Raw genomic sequence first — 18250 nt, forward strand, 5'->3', positions numbered from 1 at the left:
TATGTTGCGGTATGTTTGGTTGGCGTTAATTTTATGTTAAAGCTTCAGATGAAAGTGTCTCAGAAATCATTTGAAGGAGTCGGACAGAGATGCTGCACAGATTTCTTCATGTTGTGTCAACAGCCACAACTGCTGCTGTGTCTAAGGTAAGCTGATGATTGAAACCAGGTGACCAGAAATATTACAGTAATGCACAACAAAACGTAATATTATAAAAAATTCTACATGTGGAGCCTGTGCTTTATCTGCACATGGCACATGCATGTGATACAGGAGGAATATTAGTATTTATGTTGCACAAGTGGTTTGACATCTCCAGGTCAAAAGACAAGGAAGCATAATAGATTTAAATTTAGCAAAAAAACATTAAAAAATTAATTTAAAAAATCATTAAGAATATATTTTTTAAAAACAAACCTTGTGACACGAGGAATATTAGTCTTTATGTTGCACAAGTAGTTTGACATCTCCAGGTCAAAAGATAAGGAAGCATAATAGATTTAAGTTTAGCAAAAAATCATAAAAACATATTATTCCAAAAACAAACCTTGTGATACATGAGGAATATTAGTCTTTACGTTGCACAAGTGCTTTGACATAATTGAATGAAATGGTTTAAATGCATAATAGTTATTCTGAATAAAAAATGAAGGTTGAATGTCAAAACTGACTGTTTTACGGTATTTCTGTTTAAATGTTTCCATATAAAATAAAAAGATAAAATTTATACGCTAACCCTAAATGTTTCTTGGACCAGCTAGCAAACAAGCTAACTGGGAAAGTCCAGCTAGCAAACAAGCTAACTGGGAAAGTCCAGTTAGCAAACAAGCTAACTGGAAAAGTCCAGCTAGCAAACAAGCTAACTGGGAAAGTCCAGCTAGCAAACAAGCTAACTGGGAAAGTCCAGCTAGCAAACAAGCTAACTGGGAAAGTCCAGCTAGCAAACAAGCTAACTGGGAAAGTCCAGCTAGCAAACAAGCTAACTGGGAAAGTTCAGTTAGCAGCCACACCTGTCAAATAATAACGTTAATTTCAAATGTCCGCTTACTTTTTTCCAAATAACTCACCTGTGCCGCTCCGACTGAGCTCTTACTCCACGGAAGACTCACCTGGCAGGTGTGTTTGGGACATTAGGTGAAGCAGAATAATATTATGTTGTGTGTTGGTCGGTGCCAGGAGCCGTTAGACACAACAACACAGCCGCGGTCTCAGTTTGAAACGGACCAATCGGGTTCAATCTGAAACTGCGCATGCGTCCTCTTTGTGTTGCGTTCAGGGATTCCTTTTTCGGTTGGAAATCTCTAATTCAACCTTTTGGAAGTATCCTCAAAGCAATTTCAGTCAAAAGCAACTGGACTTTGTCTAGTAAGACCTATCACCTCTCATCCAAGAGGCTTCATCAGTTCATGTACGCATCTGACCAGGCTGGGACTGGACCAGGACCAGGACCAGGACCAGGAACAGGCTGGTACTGGTCCATCTAACTGGTGTGGAGATCCAGGTATTTAACCTTTCACAAGGCCGATGATGTCACTGGAACCCTTTGTGCTCCAAGTGCCATCTAATACTAATTCACTGCCATTTGTGAAAGTTGGACCCGGTCGCCATCGTTGTCCACTGAGCAGTTACTCTCTTTCCTTACTGCGACGGTCAGGTTTCATAGCTCTGTTGTACATTGTTGTAGGTTTATCCAACTGCACCTAGAGGTATTTTGGTCTTCATCACTGATAAAGCCCCATGGAAATGATGATATCTATTTGCCTTTCCTCTCTCCTCACAGGAAACAATTGAAAAACGATGCTGGTACAAGACCTTTAAGACCTCAGATAATCTCTTCTGCACATCACACCAGGGCTCTCTCTCTCTCTCTCTCTCTCTCTCTCTCTCTCTCTCTCTCTCTCTCTCTCTCTCTCTCTCTCTCTCTCTCTCTCTCTCTCTCTCTCTCTCTCAACAAATGAAATGAAAGCATGAATTCAAAATCAGTTTTATTCAATCCATCAATAAATACAAGGCAACATGTTCATATACATCTTTAACAATAAAAAATAAATCTGATGTAGAGACACAGAAAAACTTGTCAAACATCCTCTGAACCAACTCGGACTTTTCAGCTTCTTCACTCTCGTGTGTGTGTGTGTGCGTGTGTGTGTGTGTGTGTGTGTGTGTGTGTGTGTGCATGTGTGTGTGCGACACTTTTTTGTATCACTGAGGTGACCTTTGATAAGGTGCTTAAATTGAGCTCCAGTAAAAGCTCTGAAGGTGGTCTGGACTAAAACTACAAACAAATGTCTGATCACTGAGGGTGATTGGGCTGACAGTAGAAACGATAAACTGAAACTAGATTTTATAATGATAAATGGCGTTTATATTAAGACGAGTCATAATAACTAAGGAACCTAGTGTGAAAAACAGCTCAGCTGTTCATTTCCCTGCGTACATCGAAGCATTACGGACTCAAAAAGGTAGATTTTATAAAAGACTAACTGAAACTGAAGTGTGTAAATCTGCCGATCACCATCAACGAAACAAATGTAAGTGAAGACGTTCTTCTCATCCTGATCCAAAGACTTTCTTCTTCCTGTCTCATCTCTCAATCTTAAAACGCATAAGACCAAAGGACTTGGTTGAACTCGTCTGAATGTTTAAGTGTAACAACACACATCATCTCCCAGCACGACGAGGCTCAGCTCCTCCCTTTACACAACGCCGGAGTCTCTTTAGACCAATAAATAACTTCAGTTAAACACACACTGTTGATCCAATGGGACTGTGACGTGAGTGCAACCATCTGAGGCACGTCGGGGAAAAACTAAAGCACTATCTCTAGTTAGTAAATAAAACCAAGTTCATATAATGGTTCAAATTTGACCATAAAAGTAACCAAACCAACTACAGACAGTCACTCAGTTATTAAGTGTACGACATTGATTTAAATCAATCAAACCCATTAAAACGATTGCTGACACCTGTCATTAATCAATAAATACGCCATCTTCTCGATGCAGTATCGCTGACTTGAATTCAGCTTAAAGTAAAAATTAAGAAAGCCGAGACATTGTCCAGCAATAATTGGCGATCAGTGAATCTATCGACATCCTGACTGGATGTCTCATCTGATCAAAGGCTCCTTCCAGCTCCTGACGGCCCGTGTAAATGAGCATCTGAGAAACTGGACTTCAGGTGAAATCCAGTTCAAATCCCTATTACTAACAACTCTATTAGATACGATATCTGCCTGCAGTCAACTTCTGATTCACTTCCTTAAAGTCAACATGTGTTAATTGTGGTGTGAGCACCTGGCGTGAACACATAAACGGCAGTGTTGAAATGAGTACATGGGCCGGAAACATGGATTTTTCCTTTTTTCATACACTTTTCCTGATAAAGCAGCAGATCTTGTGGCTGCATCTCACGTTTAATTTGTGCTTTTCTTTCTGGAATGCGTCGGGCGTCACTGGTCGGCCTTCTCGTGGCTGAAGTTAAACAGGAGGCTCTTGGCTCCGTTCTGCCACGAGTACAGTGTCTCCATGGGAGTTTTTCCATCCTGCACGGGACAAATGAACACACGAGACTGCACGTCAAAACTGGGAAAATTAAGTGTTTACATTTTAGATTCACCCCTGCAGATAAGTAAGGTACAGTAGGAAGGTCTTTAGCCCCAGAAGTGGTCCCCATAAGAGGCTGCATTGTTTTGCATCTTGCTGATTGTCTCACCTGTAGCCTGTGTTTCTGATTACAGATGTTTCTATCAGTCACAATGTCTTGTAAAATATGGATACTTGGTGTACACTATGCAAATGAATTAAACAGCACACGCGATGCAACGTATTCTCATCAATAGGTTCCATTCACGATTGATCGTGAATGGAAACAGACCACGGGACACCAACGGACCGGACCGGACGTGGACTGTGGCAGTTGCTTTTGTTGTCGGTTAGGTTTAGGCCCCAAAACCCCGTTACGTGACCAGTTTTACCCTACAAAAGGTGAAGTTAGGGTTAGGCATGACCTCGTGTTTTGGCAACTCATACCAAATATGAGGGTTGGACCAGAGGGTGTGAGCGCAGAGCAATATTTGTTGTGGGAGCGGATTTTTCAAACCCACTTTACTTTGGGTGATTTAGAAACGGTGTCATTACGTAGTTCGTCTAGCAGAGCGTGTCAGCCGTTGACTGATACTGAACATACAGTCGTGATCTTTATTCAGATATCTGTATCATTACTATTTATAATGCACATTTTCTGATCCACACTCCATTGCAGTCGGTGGTACTGCACCACAAAGATGTTTGCTATCTTTCTGTTCCTTTAAAGATGAACTATATCGGTGTAGGTAACAGTGCGACCTATCTCAAAAACAAGCATCAGTTCTGTTCTATTTTTTAAGTTCTTCTTGGCCATCCAGCTGGAGTTGTATATAAGCCACCAACTGGACTGGAGTGTTGAACAAGAGGTGGATCATGCACAGTTGGGTTCTTATGCGTACAGCCCACATGGTCAAAAAGTCTGTTCTGCATGCAAATGTCCACGAGGGTGCGTGTGGCCCTGTTTTTCTTAAATCTACAGATTGGAGTATCTATGTTTTCATGAAGAGGATTTGACCATTGATCATCAGGACTCATCTTCAAGGCATCATTGCATATCAGGTTCAATGGGAAGCTTTAGAGTTAAAAAGGCCGGTGGATGCTGGTGCCTTTGAATATGTTGCTTCTGGTGCCACAATGGGAACGTTATTTCTACACGTTTGCTTTGTACTTACACAGTTCTTGGTGTTGAGACTGGCCCCGTACATCATCAGCAGCCTGATCATCTTGAATCGGTTTATTCTCACAGCGTCATGCATGGGTGTGTCTCCGTCCTGCAGTGGGTGGGGAACACAGTTAATTCATTTGCAATTGTTTCTCAGTCTTGAGCAAAACTTGTTCGTTTGTAAGGAGGTACTGATCAACTTGTGTTTTCGTTACTGTGAAATCAACGGCATCTTACAAGTGTCAGGGCTAATGTTTTCATTTTTTGTGCACAAATGAGTCAATTGTGCTGTGAATTCAGAAGAAAGATCCCATTTATTCAGATACATTGCTGTTAGCCTGCAGCTAACACTGGCTGCTCCTCCAGATCGGACAAGCCACGAATTCTGCTACAATATCTTTACTTTTTTGCACAAATTCACCTCAATGATGAGCCAATTACTACTCATTATTCTATGGTTTGAAAGTAAATGCACCACCACATTTGATTTCTGTAAAATCAGCTCCTCTGCAGCAGTCTGTTGTTGAATGAGCTCATGTAATGCTGCAGGGGATTTAACGTAGTTTTAAGAAGAGTCTGTGATCTCTGTGTTGTGTTCAGTCGGGGCCCTTACTCTGTCTTTGGCGTTGACGTCTGCTCCGCAGTGAATGAGATGCTCGGCGCACTCGCAGTGTCCGGTCCTCACAGCGACATGAAGAGGAGTGCTGTTCAACTGAGGAGAGCAGAGGGGTTCAGTTGTCTCGATGAACGCAAGAAATCAGATATACTACTGTAAATGTGTTCATGTATCATGGATGCCACATGTTTCCTTTTTAATTCCACCACCAGATGGTGCCAAAGAAAGTAAGATTTTTCATAACCTGCACATATTGCAACATATTCTCATCAACAGGTTCATATGATATCTGATAAAAAAACAAAGTACTACCATCAGTGTTATGTCTTGCACAATTTAACACTGTGAAACGGGGACTGGTACGTGACTGACGCACCAAAACAACTTTGTTAAGACTAAAAAAAAGGTAGAAAAAAAAGGTTTTCCCTGAAATATCACATCCTATAATTTGGGTACAACACGTGCAGGTATATGTACGTACGGTGAATGAGTGTGTGAACCAACCTTGTCTCTGTAGGTGAACTTGGCTCCCTGGTCCAGGAGGAGCTGCAGGGCCGGCAGGCTGCCTCCTCTGCAGGCCCAGTGGAGTGCTGTGGCCTCCAGCTGAAACACACACACACACGGTTAGACTGATGCTGTGTGTGGGTGTGTTTCTGTGTCTGTGCGTGTGCATATGTGTGTGTGTGTTTGTGTGCGTATGTGCATGTTTGTGTGTGTGCGTGCGTGCATACGTGTGTGTGTGTCTGTGTGTGCGTGCATGCGTATGTGTGTGTCTGTGTGTGTGTGTGTGTGTGAGAGTGTATTTAATGAGAGATGTGAGATGAGAGTTTTCTCACCTTGTCTTTCTTCTCGATGGCAGCTCCGGCCTCCAGGAGTCTCTTCATGACGTCCACGTGTCCTCTGAACGAGGCTTTGTGCAGAGCTGTTCTCTGGAACTGGGCACAGAACAGACCAAGAACAGTTTTTTTAAAAACATGACTTTTATGTAACGATTAGTCAACACTCTTAACAGAGCTTCATGCACTTAATCCTTGTACTACCATCACCAGTATTTTCTCCTGAAAGTATGATGACATGTGACGTGTTTGATCAGACGTAAGTGTGGCACTCACGTGGTCGGCTGCGTTGGGGTTTCCTCCATCGCTCAGGTACTTCTCCACCACGGGCAGTTTGTTCTCCATGGCTGCACTCAGAAACAGCTTCTCATCCACAATCTCTGGCTGAAAGGTAAATAAAAAAGACAACATAAATTTAAATTGTAGGTGAAGGAACTGTGCGACTGGGTCAGTTAAAGCCTCAGTCATCCTTCACACAGAGAGTTGGCTGCTGCTGTTCCATCTCAGCTTCCTGTCTACAAAACCAAACTGAGACCATAATCTCACCACAGTCTCAGGCTCCGGCTGTTGTTTCTTATGGGCAGGAACCTTCCTCTCCCTTCTCCTCTTCCTCAGCTGCAGGATGTTGAACAGGTCGTCCACGGTCTCCAACTTCAGCCGACCGCTTCTGTCCGTCTGTCGGGGCAGAGACAAGGCAAGAGGACGACTTCAGCACACGGCAACAATGAAAACTCTGCAAGCCCTGATTGACAGTACACGTGTGCATTAGTTGATTTAGAGTGGGGATTAGACCAGTGGCTAGTGGCTCAGTCCATAGGTGACTCGGCTGGGCCGGTTCAAGTCCCTGTGTGGACCATGAATGGAGTGTGGACTGGTGGCACTACCGTGATGCTGTTGAGCAAGGCACCGAACCCCTAACTGCTCGGGGCGCTGAGCCACTGGCAGCCCCCTCGCTCCGACATCTCTCCATTAATTGCATGTGTATAGGTCCTGTTTGTGCATATGTGTGTATTTCATATATTTGTATAATAACAGAGTGAAAAAATGTAATTTCCCCTTGTGGGATAAATAAAGTAATAATTCTTCTAATTTATAATATGGAACATGAAATGAACCATGAAGAGTTTCTCATCTCTGTTTATCTTTCAACACACCGACTGAATGACTGTTCCTTCATTCTGGGCTTTAGAGTCACATGTACGCTCAGGATGATGCCTGCAGGTGGCAGCATGGACCAAGAGAAGAACTCACTCTGAGACCTCAGCCTCGTCAGCCTCATCGGCCTCGTGTGCGGTGATGACGCTGACTTCATTCACACAAGTGCTGCACTTTTTTAAACCGTATTACACACTTCTACTCTTCCTCCCTCCTTCGTCTGCAGAGGGGAATATTGAACATTTCTACTCTAAAATACAACATTTAGGGTTTTCTTACGTAGTTGTGCATCGCTCTCTCTCTCTCTCTCTCTCTCTCTCTCTCTCTCTCTCACACACACACACACACTAGCACGCACACACACACACACACACACAGTTTCATGCACTTTTACGTCTCATATCTGTTTGTTTTCAAAACTTTGCATGTGTAATAAATATGATATAAACATAAACTTGCCTTCATTTATCTGATAATACTTTAACTTAAATGATTTACTGTAAATGTAGAATTTACACATGTTTAAACATATATAACATAACACATTCCTTTTTGATGCTGTCACATTGAAATTGTCCTCACTGTGGGAACAGTAACTTAGTTCTACATTAAATTACTTAAACAACTAAATTACTTCTTCCACCACCGAACACTATTCCTTCTATGTGTACTCTAATTATATTTATATTCATACTCTAATTATAATTAAATGTATGTGTGTACTGTCATTAGTCTTAGCTCCAGGTCTGTTGTATAAACCTCCCGACACATTTCCTACTGTTTAATTTTCTGGATCCATGCTGTCTCATGTGTGTGCACATATCACCGTCACTGCTAATATAATATAACTGCTACAGCTGATAATTCCTCTCATTACAGCCCTATGAGCACACGCTCTCTGTTGCACTGCTGTTGTTGTTTTCTGTGTGTTCTCACGTTGAGAGCAGCCACGCTGACTTCCTCCTGTTCGCTGCCACTGTCGCTCTCCTCTGACAGACCTCCGGGCACCAGCTCCCTGTGGGACCTGCGGTCATCCTGCTTCTCCTGATGGACAGCCGCCTCGTACACACCACCTTGGAAGTCGTCCGCCTCTTTGCCCTCTGACCTCTTGCCGGACACCTGAAGGGGAGAGAAGTACACAAACACCATGAGACCTAAGTTCAGTGAACTTTGCATTTTGAGCAGGAGAAGCCAAGGAAATGAGAGAAATAGGTTGACAGTGTAAACAGAGTCCCACACTAATGTCTTAATTGAAGCCCACTTTGTGTTTCATCTTGATCCAGAGTCAAACACGTGAGTGCCGTGCAGCCAAATCCTGCAGCTAAAGGAGGAATGTAAACACACCGCAGCTCTAACACATTCACACACACACACACACAGACACACTCCGGCTGTTTATATGCCCAATTACTGAATCACTTATCATTAAAACTGTGAGTCTACTTAACGTTTAGTCATTAAAGAAGGAAAAACCCTCGGTTTAGGGATTAAGCCAAAGAATTAGAGGTGAAATGCGCAGTAACAACAATGATAATTGAACAAGATTCTTATCTTTATCTAACTAAAGTTGTGATTAAGCCGTCCGTCTGCTAAGCTTGCACAGTGAAGGATAATTAAGCAGGTAAATGAGGTGCTTTAAGGAGCGCAGATACAGGGATAACTGAGGTAATACTGAGGATTGTTGGTCCTGATTGTCGTCTGACGACACGAGTTAAAGTCCTTCTGACATGATGTGTTTTTCCCTATCTTTCCTTTCCTCACACAGGTAGTGATGATAACAATAATATTAATGGTAAATGGACTTGTACTTATAAAGCACCTTTCTAGTCTTCTGACTACTCAAGACACTTTCACAGTGTTCATCCCATTCACCCGTTCACACTGACATTCACACTGATGGCAGTGGACATTCACACCACATTTACACACCCATGCGCAGCACGGGGAGCAATTCAGGGTTCAGTGTCTTGCCCAAGGACACTTCGGCATGTAGCCTGAGGGAGCTAGGAATCGAACTGCCAATCTCTCGAATGGAGGACAACCGTCTCTCCCACTAAGCCACAGCCGCCCTAATAATAATAATAATGTATTTGTGGAGCACCTTTCATACATGACCTGCACCAAGTGCTTCACATGAACAAGGCACCAAATGAACGTAAAACAGTGATATATGGGAGGATTTTGGGAAGTAAGATAAAAGATAAAACCCACAGATAAAAAATAAGTAAAACAATAAACTACATCAAATACATCTTTGCATGAATAAGACCCCATTGATAAAGGTAGGTTGTCTTCTGCTTCTTCTTCTTTCCTCTCAGTACATGCAACAATATATATCATTTCCCATGATGACACATTTACAGTCATAACAAAACAATCATGGGAACTGATCAATGCTTTACATCTAAAAAAGCTGACTCTTCATAAAAGCATGATCAGTTCCCAGCAAAGCGTCACATCAAACATCTCATAGCTGTTGTCACGTGAGCAGGTCTTACCAGTTCCTCGACACTGTGAAGTCCCATTCTTCTCCTTGATTTGAAGTCGTTTAACAGCTCTGTAAAGTCCACTGGTGTCTTGCTGGGATGTCAGCGTCTCTGTCTGTCTCTTCTGTCTGCAGCCGGAGCCTCGGCCTCTTATATAGCCTCCCTGTCAAACCTCTGTAGAATATGGGTGCTGTCACTCAACCTCGGATCACATTACTCTCTTCATGTGCTCATTTGGCAGCTCGGTGTCCTCTGCATCTCCCAACCCCCCCTCCCACCACCACTTCTGCCCACTTTGGGCCGCTGCTGGCTTCTCTGTGTCACCGTGCACAGATGGAGACGCGGTAAGAGGTGTCACTCTGCCTCACATTTCTGGGCTGTGAGACAATGACAATGGAATGGGATGAAACTTGACAACATGAGCAAGCAGATATGTTTCAAGAAGTCCTTTCACAGACTGTGCTCATGGATTCTTCGTAAACATATAACAACGAAGAGGAATACGCATTTTCCATGTATTTCTTTTGTGTGTAAAGCAGAAGACGTGGCATAACACGACACATCTCTGCTCGAGATGGACTTACACCCGGGCGAGCGGGTTTGTTTCCCGTTGTCGTTCATGTCCTGGATGTACCAAACCAAACCACAAACTTTTTTCTAATCCCACCCTATTGGTTTTCAAATCGTCACCGCTTGTAGGCTGAAACCGCTTACATATGAGAAGTTTTGGTGCCTAACCGTAACCGACACCAAAGGCAGCTGTTGAGGGACACTGAGGGCCGTTGTGGGCCGCTGAGGGACGCTGAGGGCCGCTGAGGGCCGCTGAGGGAAGCTTCCATGCCCGTCTCTTTCCATGTATTTCTTTTGCGTGTGTTCCACGTATGTAAAGCAGAAGACGTAGCATAACACGACAAATCTCTGCTCCAGATGGCAGGTCTGGGTGGTGGCACACAAGACTTACACCTCCTTGTCGTTCATGTCACGTAACAGTAGTTTTGGTGCCGAACCATAACCGACACCAAAGGGCAGCTGTTGAGGGCCGTTGAGAGCAGTTGAGGGACGGTGAGGGACGGTGAGGGACGCTGAGGGACGCTGAGGGACGCTGAGGGCCACTGAGGGACGCTGAGGGACGCTGAGGTACGGTGAGGGACGGTGAGGGACGCTGAGGGACGGTGAGGGACGCTGAGGGACGGTGAGGGACGCTGAGGGACGCTGAGGTACGGTGAGGGACGCTGAGGGACGCTGAGGGACGCTGAGGGACGCTGAGGGATGCTTCCGTCAACGTCTTGCGGTTGAATTCCATTCAAGAAATGTCAGATATCTTACAAACTTTCGTGCAGAACCTTTCGTACGATATCCCAAAAACCTGCTGATGAGAACATGTTGCTCTTAACCTCTGAAGTTCATCTCATTTAAGGATTTGTATGATGTCTCACGAAAAGTTATGCACAAAAATTTGTATATCTTTTGTCGGAATATGACGGGATTTGAATGAAACTCTGTGTTGCGAATGCTCAAAATAACATACATGCTTTAACATACAGTCCAAAACCTGCCATAGTTCATCACTTTAACTACGTATATTATAACAAAGTGCTTTACCGGGAGAATATTCCTGTTTTAGAGGAGAGGGGAGGAGAAAACAAAGCAGCTGTGCTCCTGTGGGGGAGAACAGTGGGGAACGGGGAACAAACCTCAGCAACATATGAGCACACTTTAACATAAGCACTCAAAAACAATAACGTGTGATAATCTGCACCTTTCTTCCCTGGCAAGGTGCAAGTTCACAGCAGTGATTAAGCATTTTTGACACTGAAGCAAATAAAAATGCACACCTTGTCGGCGTATAAGGCCAGAACATCACAAAACACAGGAGAGGAGCTGCACACTTAAGTGAATCATCCAATAACAAAAGACTGTTGTGGGAATCGTGGATATTTGTAATTCATAATGATAGTTTTGTCAGGTCAGACGCAGTTCAGTGTCTCCTCTGTCTCACCTTCTTAATGGATAATGCAAATAACTGCCTCATGATGATAGATTGGCATTTTTGTGCATGTGGGCCGTGTGTTAGAGACCTTGTGATGAGAGAGGTTCAGAGGGGGATTGTAATGTCTGAGGCATGTTTTTGTTTAGTCTAAAGACGTCACCCAACCAAGGCTTAGCTCGTCCTGTACCTTCCCCTAAAAGACGGAGCACGATTTGGATCGGGGTCATTCCTTCTAGACTCTGGGACGAGTGAGGACGCAGGGGTGAACGTCTTTTTGTCTGCGGAGGAAAATACTTTGGCAAAATAAACCACGGAGAAAAATCTGATCCTGTTTGTTGATCTTCATTGAAGATAAGATAAGATAAGATAATACTATATTGTCTATTACGCAGAAAATGTTTTTAGACAAGGCTCCAATCACAAGAAACATTCACACAGACACATACGGACAAGACATGGGGTGTTGAGGTATCAGCTGTGGTAGCCATTTAGTGTTGTTCAGTGTGGCTGTTGCAGAAGGGATGAAGGATTTCTTGTAAATGTTCTTCCGGGCCAGTGGTACATTGAAACGCCCGTAGCTGGAAGGAGTGATGGAGGGGGTGAGAATGGTCCTCTGTGATCAGGTTGGCTTTTCCTGATCACTGAGCGACTGCACAGCTCAGATAGGGGGGTACGGGGGGAACCATGGTTTACTCTCCGGGAGAGTCTTGTTTAGTGCTTGATGGTGAGTCGGTTGTACCAGGAAGAGATATTAAAAGTGAGAACTGATTCAACGAGGGAGCGGTAGACCAAAGTTAGCACGTCCTTGCTGACCTGAAATGAAGAAATCCATTTCCGCAAAAGACGCATATTCAGCAGCTTCCTAAACCTCTAACCTGACAGGATGAGTCATCAAACGTTTGCCCAAAAAGGAGTTGCTTGTTGTGAGACATGTCAGAGTCATTTCTTTCATAAATTCTGAGAGAAATTATACAAAAGTATATGTAATATTAGAAGGAGAACAGTCCTGTTTCAGACGCAGGAGCTTAGCACGCTCACAGAGGTTTTTAGCACCTTTTTAATGAAGCACGTCATTTCCTGGGAGTGATTCATCCGCTCAAACATAGAAAGCCTTGGGCGGCGGCTCGTCACGGTGGGCATGTGGCCTCAGAAATGCAGTGATATCACCGCGAGCAGACAGACAGGTTCATGGTGGGGAAATAAATAGTCCAATTCCAAGCAGCCCACAGCTCAAGGTCAAAGGTGAGCGGGATGCCGGAATGCTTGCAGCGGCTAACGTCATCACGTCAGGTGCTTTTTAATGTGGTCAGACTGCATATTGCACATGTCAGAGCGATGTAGGCCCCGCCGTGGGCCGCATACTCTGACGGTGATGACATCTGATGCGACAACCTGTTCTCATCCCTACATTTGGTCAGCAGCACCCTGGGGTGTCCTGTTTCAACGCATCGTTTAGTCCCGCGCTTCAAACTCTAACGCTCCCCTGCAGTCGCTGTTTTAAACATGTGGAGTTTATTCAACAGCACCACTTGGTTAGCGTAAGGAAAAGGTGGTGGTTGGGTTAAAATAGATGCTTCTGTTACGGAAACTTTTATTATTATTATATTATTATATCATAATTGTGCAGTCAGAGCTTAAACTCCAAACTCTGGTGTCTCTGAATGTGTTCAAGTCCAAGGTAAACTCCATCACATCCAGGATTCAGGAGTGCAATTGTTTTATTTGAGTGCAAATGTTTAAATTCATCTTTAATCATTTTTTGAAAATTCAATTGTTATTGTATTCTAATTGTTTGTTTCTTTTTGTTGTCTTGGATGAATGTGTCCTTGTGTTGAAACTCCATGTGCTGTCATTCTTGGCCAGGTCTTGGATCCCAATGGGACAAACCCGGTGAAATAAAGGTCATATATATTCATCACCAACCATCATAAATACTGGCTTTGAAACAAACCAAACTGCTCGATTGGTTGAAATGTTTACTTAATAACAATAATACCTGTTTTTCATATGAAGTTAAATGATCAGTCCACTGCAGACGGACAAAAATGATTTAAACAAACACAAAACATGAACAATGATTCATTTAATTAACATTTTTAAAAATGGCGTGGGAAGATTTTTATTGAATGCCTCCCCTTCTCTACATAATCAATAATAGTTAAGAAGAAGAGGAAGAATTACTTTATTTATCCCGCAACAGGGACATTTAGTTTTTTCACTCTTATTATTATTCATGTTACACAAAAGGGCCTGAAATAGACACACACGCACACACAGGACCTATATACATGCAATTAATGGAGAGATGTTAGAGCGAGGGGGCTGCCAGTGACCGGCGCCCCGAGCAGTTGGGGGTTTCGGTGCCTTGCTCAACAGGACCTTGGCCCAGGAGATGAACTGGCACCTCTCCAGTCACCAGTCCACGCTCCTTACATGGTCCACACATGGACTTGAACCAGCGACCCTCCGGTTCCCAGCCAAGTCACCTATGTACTGAGCTACTGCCGCCCTGAAGCATTTATAATAATTATAATTCATAGTTTATTAATCACCACTGATCTTAAGTTTATAACAAAGGAAAGTAGAGATCAGTGAAACTCAGTTCAATGTGAAATGATGATTTTAACCGTGGATGGACCTCTCGCCTCCGTAAACATACGTGCACCTGTCCAAGATGGCGGCCTCTAAGCTGTATCGCTCCAATGAACGGCAGTGCTCAATGTGACATCTACGTACTGTATATATATACACACATTCACGCTTCTTTAGACAGTTCGCATCCAAACTGAGCCTCCGCTTAGATATTTGCAGCCGTGTTGTCCACTGCTGACCTTTCCATTCCTCTGAAAGTGAATTCATAGCCGCGAGCTATTTCTGAAACTGACCTTGTGACTGGAATAGAAGGGAAAACGGGGGAAACTGTTTTGGATGGAGACCTTCGGAGGAGCTTCACAATACTTTTCACGTCCAGCTGTAGATGTGTTCACAGCGTGGGAAGGACATGGGGCGTCGAAGTGAACCTGCAGCCGTGACCGCGTGGTGACCTTGTGAATTTTTCTTTTTGGGGGCGACTGTAGCTCAGTTGGTAGAGCGAATCGGCCAATGTCTGCCCTGCCCTACTTGTGTCATGGTCGTTGTGTCCTTGGGCAAGACACTTCACCCACCTTGCCTCGTGTGAATGTGTGTGACTGCTGCATGTTTGAGGAGCCGGTCGGAGGTACAGTCTGCCCTGGGGCCCGTTGGCGCTGATTGGCTGCCACACCTCCGTCAGTCGGCCCCAGTCTACGTAGTTTACCACCACCATGTGTGTCTGTGTGAATGAATGGAACCTGGACTCTGTAAAGCGCCATGAGCACTGAGAAAGACGCTGTATAAATCTACGCCATAATGAATCGGCAGATGCTGTCAGTTTATAAATGGAGACAGCAGGTTATAGTTAAGGTATTCAGTCAAAATTATTTTTTTCAAGAATTACTGCAGATCAAGTTTAACATCTGCAGCATCCTCGGTGAGACGACCCTCTCTGCTCTGTTTGTTACTTGAGCCGTTTTCTCGGGACAGTGTCGGGAGAATCAGGTCGGGAGTTTCCCCTTCACACATGCATCACACAACAGGAGGCTGTCCGTATCAGACACGTTCTCACTTACTGGAAATACTCTGTGCGGTTTACGGTTTCGTCTGGGTAGAGCACGAAGGAGGAGGCAGGGCGTGATGTTACCTCTGCACCTGACTGAGCCGGATCGTGCTGTGGTCATAAACAACCAAGTCTCTGGCCTTTCCTTGAATTAGTCTGATGATTTCGGCGTCTGTCCAGCCTCTCCAGCATCTCCAGTTAGACATTTTCACTGGAGTCTTTGTGTAAATCACCTTTCTTCTTCACCATTGGAGGTTGTTTCACATTTCTGGTGTCATCTAGGCTTCGGCGTCATCAACACACCCATCGTTCTGTGTGAATACACTGGAGAACACACTCACAGAGAGCCGGCACAACAAAGAGCGACTGATGTCCGTTCCGACTGATTATACAGCTCCTCCAGGTGTAGCTCAGTTCAGCTCACAGCACCTGTGTGAAATGGGCTTTCTTTGCACATACTGCAGGTGTGTGTGGCAGAGGGTCATCAGCAGAAACACCTGGGCCCCATGTGCTCCTCTTACAAACCCTCTTGGAGCTCAGTTGCTGGGTCTCCCTGCACTCTGTAATAAGTAGAATATGACTGTAGTTTATCAGAGACTGCTGGGTTGCATTAAAATGCTCTTTATTCACATTAAAAAAACTGAACTTTTCCCTAAATGTACTTTCCCCTAATGGGATGAATCCACAGACCTTAAGCTGTGATCGCACGGCACGTGATGGACGTGATGAAATCGCAAGAAACGCGAGCAAAGCGCTGCTTGATTATATTTGGATCACATTTTCCTTCCTCTCTCTCTCTCTCAATCAATCAACCTCTAACTTTACTCTTTCTTTTATTAATAAACACAACACGTTACAATACGATGACATTGATAAGACAAATACAACCTGACACAACAACAAAAATTGCTTGATAGTGCTGGTATTTAGAAAAAGAAATATACAGTTAACAGGTCAAGCATATATCTACTGTACTTGTATATAGTTCGCGTCTTCACTAGACCAAATGATTTGGTTTTGTTTTTTAAAATTTCATGTTGCGTTGTGACAAAGCCCCCATAACAGCCACTTCCTGTTTGATCCAATCAGGAAGTGCCAAAAACATCAGTTCTCCGAGTGTCCACTAGGGGCAGGTTTCATAACAGAGCAGTTTCTCATTGAGCCCCATGTTAAACAGGCCGTTTACACAGCATCATTAAACCTGTTTAAGGACGAAAGAACATTCTAGTCTGTGTGTTTAGCTCATATCTCCATGACAACACTGAGGGGGAGGGGCTAGTTTTTATTTGATTGGAGGTTAAAGTTTATGAATATGAATATTAGGGGCGTGGCCTCTTGAGTGACAGCTAGCCTCTGGCCCTCACTTCTCCTCGGAGGTAAACGTCAGCCAGATGGACGTACGCCCCTCCCCCCAACGTCACATACATGCCCTTTTTTGGTCAGAGGAAATGAGGCGGAGTCAAAGTCTGACAAGATGGAGACTCCCGTAGGCGAGGACAACTGGATCAAGTTGAGAGAACGGACCTCTACGGGTATGTTACGTCCGTTTTTATACAGTCTGTGTTTCGATACGTTATCGTTTGTAGCGATTATATTCTGCAAATGAAATTAATGACGACGATTGTACAATGTTTAAAGTATTATGCTGTTTGTAGTTATTAGAATACCTTCAATTCTAATATAAACTTTACTCTTTCCTTTCATTGAAAAACCTTTGTGCATGTGTGGACTTGAAATGATCCAGTTTTATTTGTTCAAACACAACATCACAACAACTTTACGGTGTAATAAATACCCTCCAGCAGCAGCACTGACCCTGAAGTTATGAACAGACATGAACACGCAACAATCTTTTATTTGGTTATTTCTGTGCCGTGGTGAAGTCTGCGATTGCTCCGCTGACAGCTCCAGAGCTCCAACAGGAACAGCGATATCGTGTTGTTGCCACGAGGACTTGACACCGGCAGTGAGACTAAATCCAAAAAGGTGCACTTCATCAAAATAAAGTCCTGTGAGCCTATTTCAGAAGCCACTCCCTCCTCCCGAACTCACAGCTCATATCCTCCTCACATATTTGTCAGCAGTCTAAAGTGTGAAGATGACACTTTCTTTATATGTGTGTGTGTGTGTGCTGAGTTCCTGTGCGGCTCGGTCAGCCGCGTGCCGGTAGTCCAAGACTGTTTTGGCGTTAAACCACAAGGGATACATCATAGGGTTCTGTAATTATAAATAGTCCCCGTGCAGAATTCCTTCTCTGGAAATATATCTAGTTTACTCTATTATTAGCGGCGTAAATCCTCCTCTCACCCAGTATCCTCATTCGAGGGGACACTGCATCTGTGAGATCGATTGCAGCGCCACAGCTCTGTTTATGAGTGTGTCACCGTATGAAGATAATCCTTCACTCAGGGAGACAAACTGTCCGGCCGTAATTCACAACGCTGTTTGCTTTGTGACAAGCGCCTGCAGGCTCCACGGCCCCCGGACCGTCCTCCATCCATCCGTCTGAAAGAGCCGTAACTCTGACGGATGGAATTTAAAAGGTAATTTGTCACACGGCTGCTGCAGAACAGAAACGACGGCGCGACGGCGTGACAGCGGAGACGGGACAAGATAAAATGTGACATGAAACTTATGTTGTTAGAAAGATAGAGCTCGGTCACGTTCATGTAAAAGGCTTTGCTTACAGGGACGTAGCATACGTGTGTTAGGTAGCACGTTTAGTTAAAGGTTGAATATGGAGAATTAGCAGAACAGCGCCACCTAGTGTCTCAAGATCGTAGT

General features: G+C 44.0%; 1 protein-coding gene across 1 annotated transcript; it reads right to left on the reverse strand.

Annotated features, from left to right (window-relative positions):
• Positions 1 to 3327: 3327 nt before the first annotated feature.
• Positions 3328 to 9958, reverse strand: ankrd1a (ankyrin repeat domain 1a (cardiac muscle)). The gene is made up of 9 exons (XM_083923446.1): positions 9855 to 9958; positions 8293 to 8475; positions 6748 to 6876; positions 6478 to 6585; positions 6202 to 6300; positions 5870 to 5968; positions 5363 to 5461; positions 4760 to 4858; positions 3328 to 3544 (listed from the first exon to the last, which is right to left on the reverse strand). The coding sequence occupies exons 1-9, from the start codon at positions 9879 to 9881 to the stop codon at positions 3452 to 3454; spliced, it is 936 nt and encodes a 311-aa protein (XP_083779572.1). The 5' UTR covers positions 9882 to 9958; the 3' UTR covers positions 3328 to 3451.
• Positions 9959 to 18250: the final 8292 nt, after the last annotated feature.

The sequence above is a fragment of the Echiichthys vipera genome, assembly GCF_963691815.1.
Source record: "Echiichthys vipera genome assembly, chromosome: 11".
In the NCBI taxonomy this organism is placed as follows: Eukaryota; Metazoa; Chordata; class Actinopteri; order Perciformes; family Trachinidae; genus Echiichthys; species Echiichthys vipera.